The sequence below is a fragment of the Plecotus auritus genome, assembly GCF_963455305.1.
Source record: "Plecotus auritus genome assembly, chromosome: 3".
In the NCBI taxonomy this organism is placed as follows: Eukaryota; Metazoa; Chordata; class Mammalia; order Chiroptera; family Vespertilionidae; genus Plecotus; species Plecotus auritus.
Window position 1 is genome coordinate 169301909 of NC_137772.1, and position 12632 is coordinate 169314540.

Genomic DNA, 12632 nt, shown 5'->3' on the forward strand with positions numbered 1-12632 from the left:
AAAAAAAAAAGGCAGGAATGATTAGATTCCTGAAGAGATACCCAGGATCTCCAGAAAAAGGAAAGACAAAATAGACAGGTGAAGAAAAATTGCTGATAGAGTGTGACCTCCTAAACATTGTTGAGACCATGCTAATGTCTTCTCTTCCTTGCCTATCCCCAGGTTTACAGCCCATGATGCCTAACCAGCAGCAGGCGACTTACCAAGGCATGATAGGGGTCCAGCAACCACAGAACCAGGGCCTGCTCAGCAACCAGAGGAGTGGCATGGGGGGCCAGATGCAAGGCCTGGTGGTTCAGTATACTCCACTGCCTTCTTACCAAGTGGGTGCATTTTGCATTGGGAAAGATCACCCAGTCCTCGGGATGAGGGAAAGGAGGACAGCCTCCCACGTCATCCAGTCTGACAGCTCTGACATAAAATACTGTTCACTTTGCCCCTTAAAATTTTAGGTTTTTTTCTCTCTGGGAGAAAGCCCAGAGAATCTGAGAAGAGTGTTTATTTAAATTGTTTGGTCTTTATACAGTCATGCAAATGAGTACATGCCCAGAAAAGTAGGCTCTAAAGGGAATCAGGCTCCTTTCTCTACATCAGATGCTCAAGAGTGGTATTTGGAGAAGAGGGAAATGGAGGTAGCTCTGTGAGCATTTCCTTTAGGCAGATGAGCAGAATAGGAGGAGTCTCTGAGAGCTAGAGAGGAAGTTAGAGTGCCTTAGTCTGTTCTTGGATGAACTCATTGGGCGTATTAGTGGTCATTCTCTTCTCATCTCCACTCAGGTCCCAGTGGGTAATGACTCGCAAAATGTGGTCCAGCCGCCTTTCCAGCAACCCATGCTGGTCCCTGCAAGCCAATCTGTGCAAGGGGGTCTCCCGGCAGGGGGTGTGCCAGTATACTACAGCATGATCCCTGCGGCTCAGCAGAATGGTACAAGGTAAGGACTCCCCAAAAATCCAGACACATCTCCCATAGACCTTCGGCAATGGTTGCACCATGCTTTTGTTTTCACTGACCTAGGAAAATAAAGGCAGGCCCTGACCAGTTTGGCTAAGTGGATAGAGCGTCGGCCTGCAGACTGAAGGGTCCCAGGTTCGATTCTGGTCAGGGGCATGTACCTTGGTTGCGGGCACATCCCCAGTGGGGGTTATACAGGAGGCAGCTGATCGATATTTCTCTCTCATCGATGTTTCTAGCTCTCTATCCCTCTCCCTTCCTCTCTGTAAAATATCAATAAAATATTTTTTAAAAAAAGAAAAGAAAAGAAAGGCGGGGTAGAGATCCCAGTAGTGCCCTACAGCTGGTAGAATATGAGTGAGTTCATTCTCTTTTTGTCCTCATTGATTTGACATATCCATAAGAGGTCATTAGCAGAAAAAAATTCCTTCTTCAGAAATTGAGGCTTTATGATTTCCCGTTTTTTATTTTTCTAATCAGCGAGATTCAGGACTATGGGATAGAGATTGCTCATCATTAAAAGAAGCAATTTGGAGAATACACACACACACACACACACACACACACACACACACACACACACACATATATATATATATATATATATATATATATATATATAATTTTCTGTATACCTCTGTTTATATCCATGGATGAATTTCACATGGTCTATTTATACGTATTTTGGATAGACCATAACTGATTATAATTTTAAAGTACCTTAGAAATATCTAGTACACTTCCCTTGTTTTATTTTTCTCCCTTTTTTAAAAATATTGTTTTATTGATTTCAGAGAAGAAGGGAGAGGGAGAGAGAGACAGAAACATCAACAATGAGAGAATCATCGATCGGCTGCCTCCTGCACACCCCACTCTGGGGATTGAGCCCACAGCCTGTGCCCTGACCAGGAATTGAACCTCGACCTTCCAGTTCATAGGTCGACACTCAACCTGTGATGGACACCAGCTGGGCTCTCCCTTTTTTTAATAAATGAAGAAGTTCTAGCTAGGGATATTAAGGAACTTACCCAAAGTCATACAACTAGTTAAAAGCAGAGCTGGAACTAGAACTCAAGTCTGGGCCTACTTGCAGGTATTTCTGGGTGTCTCTCTCAGTGTGTATATGTTTATTTATTCTTTTTATATGTACTAGAGGCCCAAGTGCACAAAATTCGTGCACGGAGGGGGGTTCCCTCAGCCCAGCCTCTGGCCAGAGGCCCCTCCCTCCCTCCATGTGGCCGGGGCGCAAGACGCTATGGGCACCGCCATCTTTGTGATGGAGTGACAGTTAATTTGCATATTACCCTTTTATTAGATAGGCTGTCTCCTGTTGTCTTGAGCTTTGTGGGGGGGGGTTTTCCCTGTTTGTCTTTAGTTGACTATCTGTGTTTGCCATTGTGTAAATATCCTAAATCATACATCTCCATAGTTCTTTTATACCTATCTCTCTCTTGCACTGTATATCTGTCTCTGGTACTCTCTTTGTGTGTCTATTATGTTTCTCAGAGTATGTGTGTATTTGTGTTATGTGCATGTATGCACATGTATGTATCTGATGTTTCCACACTGTTGGGAAGAGCAAGTGTCACTGACATTCCATCTGTAGCACTGATTAGCAGCTTCCTAATTGAAAGATGATCAAGTACAAATATATATAATTAACTTTGAACTGATTAGTGATTTTAGAAATTGCATAGCAAATTGGTTTGGGAATTGCTTGGAGCTGCCTTTGCTTCCCACAGGGGAGGCCCGGGCAGCAGCAGCTGTTTGCCATGAGCTGTGTTCCTCCCTCTACCCCTTTACCACTCCTCTCTTCTGTATTTCCCCAGCCCTTCTGTGGGGTTTCTACAGCCTCCTGGCTCTGAGCAGTACCAGATGCCTCAGTCTCCCTCTCCCTGCAGCCCACCACAGATGCCACAGCAGTTCTCAGGTAAGATGATAAAAATTGCCGGGGCTGGGGGGCCAGAGGGGAGGTAGGAGGGGAGAGTGGTCTTGGGCACTGGCAAGAGCAAATGCTGCTCTAGATCTGGGAAGGGTAGAGAGCGTTCAAGGATAGTGTGACCCCATCGGGAAGAAAGACCAAAATCCTGGCTGGTATTTTCCAGGGGTGCTCAAGTTGACCTCTCAAGAAAGGTGAGATTGGTTGCCCCATCCCCATCCCTGGGCAGCCACATATCTGATTGGGTTCATTGTTTTTTTTCCTTCGTGTTTTGTTTTCCTTTTTCTGAATTCACCATTACATTTACCACATGCGTTTGAGACATGAAGTGCTTACCTCTCTCCTGCACTTATTCTTCCTATGACAGCTTTTTTTTCCCCTCTTGGGAGTGTGAGCAAGGCTGGTAAAATGCTTTTTAAGTCGTATCTTCGATTTGTTAAGCACTTGTTTGTATGTGATCACATACATTTTATCATTTTAATTCTTACTACAACTTCATGAAGGGGAAATTTAAGCCTGAAAGGATAAATGACTTGCCTAAAGTCACAGTCCTAGAACTTGAACTTTGGTCTTTTGAATTTCCATATCCTATGCTGCATTCTCAATAACACATTTTCAACAGGCTTCTGTACTCTCTTCCTTTCCCTCCAGTGGGAAGTAAATAGATACTGTGTTAACAGCTAAAGGCCCTCTTTTTCTTTTTAATATATTTTTATTGATTTCAGAGAGGAAGGGAGAGGGAGAGAGAAATAGAAACATCAGTGATGAGAGAGAATCATTTTTGGCTGCCTCCTGCACACCCATTACTGGGGATCCATCCCGCAACCTGGGCATATGCCCTCACCGGAAATTGAACCATGATCTCCTGGTTCATAGGTCGATACTCAACCACTGAGCCACACATTGGCCAGGTCCTTCCTTGGAGGGACCAACTCTCCCAGGTGAATAGGCTTATGTCATGCAGCCTTTCACTGTCTGCCTTTGCCAAGAACTCCCCCTGTACACCAAGTGCAGCTGTCCTTGTTTCTTTCCCTTTCACCCCACCCTAACATAGTTTTACACTGCAGTTAAAGAAACTTCAGGGTTTCTGGAAGGCAGAAGGTCTTAATGTACTTATGTTGTGGGAATATCAGAGTGCCCTCTGCTGGGGAGAGGGAGGTATTTTTGCCAATTTCTCCATTTAGAAATGTACTATTTTTCACATAAGATATTTTATACTCATGTTAGATTCTGGAGAGTGGATTCCAGAATTTATTTTGCTCATAAGACAGAATTAGTTGTTACCTTCAAGGAGCAATGACTTCTTCCAGACCAAACATGGATGTCTCACAGGCTGAGAGATTTTAAATTCAATAGCCCTGCCCTAGCCGGTTTGGCTCAGTGGATAGAGCGTTGGCCTGCGAACTGAAAGGCCCCAGGTTCACCTCCAGTCAAGGGTACATGCCCAGGTTGTGGGCTCTATCCCCAGTTGGGGGACTTGCAGGAGGCAGCCAATCCATGATTCTCTCTCATCATGGATGTTTCTATCTCTCTCTCCCTCTTCCATCCTCTCTGAAATCAATAAAAATATATTAAAAAATAAATAAATTCAACAGCCCTTACCTTTTATTATATTACTAGAGGCCTGGTGCACAAATTCATGCACCAGTGGGGTCCCTCTGCCTGGCCTGCGGGATTGGGCCGAAACAGGTTCTCCGACATCCCCTGAGATGTCCCAGATTGTGAGAGGGCGCAGGCCAGGCCGAAGGACCCCACCAGTGCACATTCGAACCCAGAGAGGGACCGCGGGAGGGCTCCAGAGTGTGTCTGGCCCATCTCTCTCAGTTCCAATGGACTGGACCCCAGCAGCAAGCTAACCTACCAGTCTGAGCGTCTGCCCCCTGGTGGTCAATGAATGTCATAGTGAGCGGTTGAGCAGCCTTAACATATCATTAGCATATTACGCTTTGATTGGTTGAATGGATGACTGGACACTTAGCATATTAGGTTTTTATTATATAGGATTGGTCTCTCTAGCTGTTTCTCCTAGTGTCCCCAGGAGCACTTGACCTTGACATTCTCATCAGGGTATGGAAATTGTAGAAACCAGCTCAAGAACCAATGTAGCCTTTGGTGGTGCTTGATACCACAGGGCATTTTCTCTCTTATTTGTTAAAAGTAAATGTGTACATATGGATATACTATCCTTAATGGTATATCAGTATATCTATTGGGTCTCTGTGATTATATATCTGTTCATCTTCAAATATAAGGTCTTTGAATATGAAACAAACCAGGTGAAAGAATTTTTCATTACCTCCTCTGGACCTGGTGCTGGGTTAAATAAACTGAAACAGCTATTCTGAAAGTTGGCAGCACTTAGAGATCTGGGCTGGGATTGGACAGAGGTAATCAGGCTCTTCCCTAATCAATAGAAATGGAGGAAACCCACTTTATCATCTAGTTCCCTTGCTTCTTCGGAATTTTCTGTTATAATTCCTTTCTTCCCTGCTTGATCCTAGGCTTCTGGATTTTCCTAGATGATAGGACCCACTGTTCCACCCACATCTAAGAGACCATATTCACAATACCACTGATTTTAAAAGTCTTCAATCCCTGCTCATAAAAACCTAAGAGGAAGTAGAAATAAAGTACATCTTCTGTCTTCCTTTCCATTTTACCCTTTACTGGGAAGATAGAAGACCTGCATAGCCCACAAGGGCTCTGTGTCACCTTCAGAGGATAATTACCCGCCCTTCTCCCATGAAGCAACATGGTCACTTTTCCAAAAATAAAGGCAGGGATTAGGGTTGACTGTTCCTGGAACAACTGTTCTGGTTTATTAATACATTTTTGTAGTTGCCCAATTTACCCCCAGGCCTGGATCTTAATTCCTCCACTATGATCTTAGACATAACCATAACCCCAGGAATCAACTTTCTTTCCACTAAAATGATGGCTTGCAAGTCTCTTAAGGTTTCTACAGAGATGCTGTTCTGGGGAAGATGCACACAGACATAAAATGTCAGTGAAACCTGTACCCAGACTCCCACCTCACAGTGACACAGCAGCGTAGCCAGCATGAGGCACATACAGACATAGCCTCTCACATACTTACTGGTTTGTTTTGTGGCTGAGAGGTTACCTCAGGCTGTGACTGTTTTCTCTCTCACTCCCTGAAGAAATCCCTCTCCCCCACAAAAAAAGACCAGATACTATTGTATTCTATTCTGTAATTTTGGAAAGATGCTATGGATTTTATTTCTCTCACCATTCCTGTCCATAGATTTGATTCCCGGTGGTAAGGAAGAAGCCTTATCAGTCTTCTACCTCAGTGATTTAAAAAAAAACCCAACTAAACAAAAACCAATTCTGCCAGACATAAATGTCATCTGTTTGTATTTATGTGGTTTGCTCTGCCCAAACGACCTTTCTGCCCAGGTTTAATGATGCCACTTAAAGAGCCATTCACTCGTCCCCTCTCCTTTCAGAGCTTTCAAGCTGAAATTGATTTCCTTATTCAACGCCCTTCTCCCCCTTCCTACTCCAACACTTGCTTCTTCCTCCAATCTGATTATATAGAAGTGCTGTCACTGGGCCGTGAGGTGGTTTTGGGTTTTTGTTGTTTTTTTTTTTTTTTGGGGGGGGGAGTGTTATCGCCATGTCCATTAAGAAAGCAGCGACAGTTCAGCTGCTAACGGATGCCACTTGCTTTGGGCTTGAGAAAGAGAAGCATAAAAATCAGCTCATCAGCCAAGTAGTGCTCTGTGTCCTCGGCTGAGTGAAGGAACAATGCTGCAGGCCAGCAGGGAATGAGGGGAAAGACTCATTGTGGGGAGGGCTGAAGCTGTGACTGATCATCCTAGCTGTGTTTTTGTTGGGAATCAGAGAAAATAATACCAGGACTTTGTTCTCTTTTCCCCTCCCATTGAGCTGCCTAATAGCTCCTATGGCTACATGTTGTAATTAGAAAGAGCTTTCACCACCTTGTATATGCTCCATCCTACACACTCACACATCCTCCACTCTTTCCTGGCCCAGGGCATTAGGCTCAGATTATGAACTGCCTTCCAGAAAAGCTGTAGATTTGATTATTTTTACCTTGGCCCCCTCAGGTAGCAATGAGATTTTTGAATAAGGTCAATTGCAATTTTGTTGGTAGAAGATGTTGGAGCAGGTGGGGCTCTTAGGACAGGGAAATGAAATGCCCAAAGCAACTAGAGTAAGGGAGGAGTTTTTAAATGTATGACATTCCACAGCTGTGCAATTTTCCTGTGGTTCTACAAGCCGTGCTGATGACCCTGTCCCACTTGGCAAGAGATGGGAGGTGCCAGCCTGTCCCTCTGAGTATTTGTGCTCTTTGATTAGATGAACCCTGGGCAGGGGGCACAAATTGACTGGGGAATAGGATTCAACAGATGCTGTGTCTCCTGAACTGCTCTCAGGCCTCCTGCTGTTTCTTTTCCTTTCCTTTGACCGGTGCTACCTGAGAAAAGCAATCACACTTACTTCCCAGCAGGACTGGTGCCCAGGGCAGAGGCTGCAACATTTCCCATCACAGAAAGCAATGTGATGGCAATGGCAGTGGCAGCCCCAGAGCACCGAGCCATGACAACTGAAGCATTGCAGCAAGTTTTTGAGTTAGCAAGCCCCAGTCCATTTCTCTACCACCACATACACATGGACTCAGCCTGTCTTCTACAGAAATACATCCTGGGAGGTCAAGAGCAAACCCTCACAATGGACAATTCCTCCTGGGGAAGCAGAGCTCTTGCCCGTCCCTCCCAGCAGGGACTGTCTATCAAATTACTTCTTGACCCCTTACCCTGCTTTTCACTATGAGGAAGATTCAGGACTTAATGTTCCTCCTCATTGAACCCTTTCCTCCCCTCAGCCTGTGAGAAGGTTAGGACTTTGTTCTCTTTTCCCCTGTGGTTGCCTATGCTAAAACTTCAGGATCACATCCTGTCAGTCACCTGAACCTCTCAGTGAAACCCCTTTAGAGGGGATCTGACCCTCCCACTCCATTCCTGCTGTCACTGCCTGATTCCAAACCTCCTCATTTGGTTTGCAGGGGTTCCTAACTAGTCTTCCTGCCACTAGTCTCTCCCTCCCTTTAGCCATCTTACATTCAGCCACTTGAGTTAGCTCTCTGAAGCACAGGTCCTATGCCCAACCCCTACAGGATAAAGACCCTCACCAGAATGTGCTTTAAACTCTTTAACTATCTGGCTCCCCAATAGACTGTCCATTCCATGAGAGCAGGAACCAGTTTTTTGTTTGCTTGTTTTGTTGTTGTTGTTAATCCTCACCTGAGGATATTTTTTCCATTGATTTTTAGAGAGAGTGGAGGGGAGAGGGAAAGACAGAGAGAGAAGCATCCATGTGAGACAGACACATCGATTGGTTGCTTCCCACATGCCCTGACCAGGGCTGAGGATCAAGCCTGCAACCGAGGTACATGCCCTTGACTAGAATAGAACCTGGAACCCTTCAGTCTACAGGCCAATGCTCTAACCACCTAGGACCAGGAACCCGTTTTGTTTGCCATAAAACCCGTGCCAAGCATAGGAACATAGGTACATAGTAAATGTTCAATAAATGTTTTCTGAATAAATAAACGTATCTCATCTCCTACTACTTCCCCTACATAGCCCCGGTGCCTCAGCATCTTGAATTGCTTGCCATTTCCTGAATATGATAAATATCTCTGCTTGAAATGTTTCCAACTCACCCCACCCTCGCCCAAAGAGCACCTTTTGGGTCTGGCTTAGTAAAGCTATGTGCATTCATCTTCTCCAGAGCAACCAGAGAATCCTGGCTTATCTATAGCTATTACCAGAAAAGCCTGCACGTGCCTACAACTCTGGCCCAAGTGCCAGACTGCAACCTATACTGTGCCCAGACATTTGAGCAATCTAACTTGGGCATTTGGTAATGCCCAATCTTGACAGAATGGTGCAGGTTTCTGCCCCTCACCAGGTAAAGACCAGGAAAGCATTGGCATCTGGGACTTATGTCCCTTCCACTCAAATTTCTACTGGTTTAGGGAGAAGGAGTCAGAAACCAAATCAGCAGCTATCTCAGATTCCTGGCAGGACACAGTTTAAGTGACCATGAAGAGAGTTGGATTTGTTTACTAGCTTTCCTACTCAGGGTAAGCTGACAGGCCAAAATATAATTTGAATTCAGAACCAACTTATTCTTCCTCCACTCAGGAGTGTCACCTTCTGGACCAGGTGTGGTGGTCATGCAGCTGAATGTCCCTAATGGACCCCAGTCTCCCCAGAACCCATCCATGGTCCAGTGGAGTCATTGTAAATACTACAGCATGGACCAGCGGGGGCAGAAACCTGGAGACCTGTACAACCCTGACAGTAGCCCGCAGGTGAGTCCTGGCAAGGAGGTGACCAGATTCTTCTCAGGGAGCAATCTTTGTCATTGACTGAGCAACCTCTTTTTGAGGAAAAACACAAGACATAGAGAAGAGCATCTTATTTCAAAGTACCTAGGATCTAAGATGGCAGATGGGACACATACTTGAAAATGCCAAGAGAATACTTAAAATGGTATGTCAAAAGTGGATATTAAAATAATACATACTAATTAGGGACTAAGGGGCAGTTTGAAAGAGCAACCTGACTTTGGCAGAGTTCACCAAAAGAAGTTTCCTGAGGCAAGTGGATTTAAGCCAAGCATAGAAATAACGTCCAAAGAGTAATGTTTAGTGTTTATGTGATGTGTGCTCTTTTCTCCTACAGGCCAACACACAAATGAGTAGCAGCCCTGTCACATCTCCTACCCAGTCTCCAGCACCCTCTCCTGTCACCAGCCTCAGCAGTGTCTGCACAGGACTAAGTCCCCTTCCCGTCCTTACACAGTTCCCCCGGCCCGGGGGTCCAGCACAGGGTAAGGGGTCATATTAGGGCTGGCTGCTGTCAGATTTCCCCTTCACATCCCATTCCCAAGTGGGGAGATTGAGAGGGTAACAAGAGGCAGGGAGCCAGTGTGGCTGGTCATCCAACTCTGGGAGCCAACTCTCTTTTTTTTTAACCGTCACCAAAGGATATTTGTATTGATTTGAGAGAGAGACAGAGAGAGAGAGAGAGAGAGAGAGAGAGAGAGAGAGAGAGAGAGAGAGAGAGCAAGCAACATCAATATAAGAGAAACCAATTGGCTGCCTCCTGCATGTACCCCAACAGGGATCAAACCCACAACCCTTTGGTGTACAAGACGACACTCCAACTAACCAAGCCACCTGGCCAGGGCAAGCCAACTCTTATTTTAACATCCCTGTTTAGACCAAGGACACTTGCCCCTCTTTATTTTATTTTTTTAATATGTTTTTATTTTCAAAAAGGAAGGAAGAGGGAGAGAGGGATAGAAACACGCATGATGAGAGAGAATCATGGATCGGCTCCCTCTTGCAAGTCCCCCACTGGGGATCAAGCCTACAACCCAGGCATGTGCCCTTGATCAGAATCGAACCTGGGACCTTTCAGTTCACAGGCCGACACTCTAGCCACTGAGCCAAACCTGCTAGGGCTTGCCCTTAAAGGTGCCCCTGTTAACTTGCTCCAGGCCTCGTTTACATATTTAGTAGTTACTACCAAGTAAGGTGACTGTGAGCCAGGGAATAGAAGTTCACTGAACTTTCTTTTTCTTTTTTTAAATATGTTTTTTATTGATTTTTAGAGAGAGAGAGAGAGAGAGAGAGAGAGAGAGAGAATTATCTATGTGAGAATCATTGATCGGCTGCCTTCTGCATGCCCCTACTAGGGATTGAGCCTGTAACCCAGGCATGTGCCCTGGCTGGGAATCAAACCTGCGACCTCTTGGTGCATTGGATGACGCTCAACCAACTGAGCCACACTAGCCAGGGCTCACTGAACTTTCTAATGAACAAAATAGTTCAACCCCTCAATACTGAGTCTGAGGCCTGGGAATATGGACTGTGTCAGACACAGCATGGTTTAGAAGAGAGAACGCTGGGTTTGAGTTGAAAGTCTTGGCTTCATATTTAAATAAGTAGCTTTGTAATGTTGAAGATGTTACTTAAACTTGGAACCAGACCTCAGTTTTCTAATCCATAGAATAGGCTTAATCACAAATATGATGGGAGTAATCTTATATGCTTTCTGCCTTGGTTGTCACAAACAGTATAAAAATAAGATGAGGCTCTGACCGGTTTGGCTCAGTGGATAGAGCGTCAGCCTGCGCACTGAAGGGTCCCAGGTTCGATTACAGTCAAGGGCATGTATCTTGGTTGCGGGCACATCCCCAGTAGGGGGTGTGCAAGAGGCAGCTGATCGAAGTTTCTAACTCTCTATCTCTTTCCCTTCCTCTCTGTAAAAAATCAATAAAATATATTTTTTAAAAAAATAAGATGAGAATACAATTTAAAAAATTAAAGTGCTCTGAAATATATTTACCAAACAATAATAGCTAACACTAATAGTGCTTAGTATATATCAAGCATTGTTGTAAGTGCTTTATATATCGTATATTCATTTAACCTTCCCAACAACACTAATGAAGGGAAAACATACCCAACATCCCATTTTCAGTAATAGAGCCAGAATCTGAACCTAGGCAGTCTGGCTCCAAGTCTGTACTCTTGTCTGCTACACTGTATGCTGACATGAGACAGAAAATTTATCCCTGCATAAGGGGTGGGGAGAATCCATATAAGAAATGAAAAACATGCCCTGGCTAGTTTGGCTCAGTGGATAGAGCGTCACCTGTGGACTGAAGGGTCGCAGGTTCAATTCCAGTCAAGGGCACATGCCTGGGTTGCATGTTCGATCCCCAATAAGGGGGGCGGGGGGGCATGGAGGAGGCACCAGTCAATAATTTCTCTCATCATTGATGTTTCTATCTCTCTCTCCTCCCTTCCTCTCTGAAATCAATAAAAATATATATTTTTTAAAAAGGAAATGAAAAACATTCATAAGGGTCTGTAGGTTTCCTCCAGGACCTTTTGTCTACAGTAGACAAAACCCTTGAAGGATGATGGAACCTAATAGCCCCATTTGTCTGAGATACAGCTAAGACCCAAGCGATTTAGGAAGAGAGACAACTCTTAAATCAGTCATATGGGCACTCCTATAATAGAAAAAGTAGAAATAGTATCTATCTCCAAAGCCCCCTGAAATCTCATAAAAATACCATAAAGTTCAAACTCCCAGAAAACTATCTGTTCTTCCTTCCTAGGTGATGGGCGCTACTCCCTCTTGGGCCAGCCATTACAGTACAATCTATCTATCTGCCCTCCTTTGCTCCATGGCCAGTCGACTTACACAGTGCACCAGGTAAGGGTGTCCCCCATCAGCCTTAGGACCCTCAGACACGCCTTCTCATCCAGGCTCCTATCTCTGAGCCATCCACCTCAACCAGCAGGGTAGACAAGGGAGACAAAACAGAGAGAATGGACAGAGTAGGAGGAGCCCACTCCAGCACTCATTCTTCCCACCCCACTCGAGTGTCAAGAGTGGGGGGTCTCTTTGTTTCTCAGTGGCCACTTGCTGGCCAATCTGACTGCCTGGTGGGATAGGGTCCTCAGGTTTGGGTGCTGCTCCTTAATCTCTCAGACAGACATTGGGATGCAAGGCAATCAATGTTATCTACCCAGGATGAGCATTATCTTTCCATGTTGAAGGGACAGAGTGGATTGAAGCATGGAAACCGGAGTAAGAGACAAGCACTCAAATCTGCCTCCACTGACCTGGGGACGACAGATGTCGGTGAGTGACAGGATGCTGA

At 45.0% G+C, this 12632-nt stretch overlaps 1 protein-coding gene across 24 annotated transcripts in view; it reads left to right on the forward strand.

Moving 5' to 3' along the window:
• Positions 1-12632, forward strand: part of R3HDM2 (R3H domain containing 2) — a 212756-nt gene that overhangs the window by 198038 nt on the left and 2086 nt on the right. For all 24 annotated transcript variants that reach the window (XM_080663014.1, XM_080663001.1, XM_080663018.1 and 21 more), the window contains 7 exons: positions 163-323; positions 778-932; positions 2782-2882; positions 9089-9258; positions 9632-9779; positions 12084-12181; positions 12529-12613. In XM_080663014.1, the coding sequence (XP_080519140.1) occupies positions 163-323; positions 778-932; positions 2782-2882; positions 9089-9258; positions 9632-9779; positions 12084-12181; positions 12529-12613 (918 nt within the window). The remainder of the gene's footprint in view (positions 1-162; positions 324-777; positions 933-2781; positions 2883-9088; positions 9259-9631; positions 9780-12083; positions 12182-12528; positions 12614-12632) is intronic.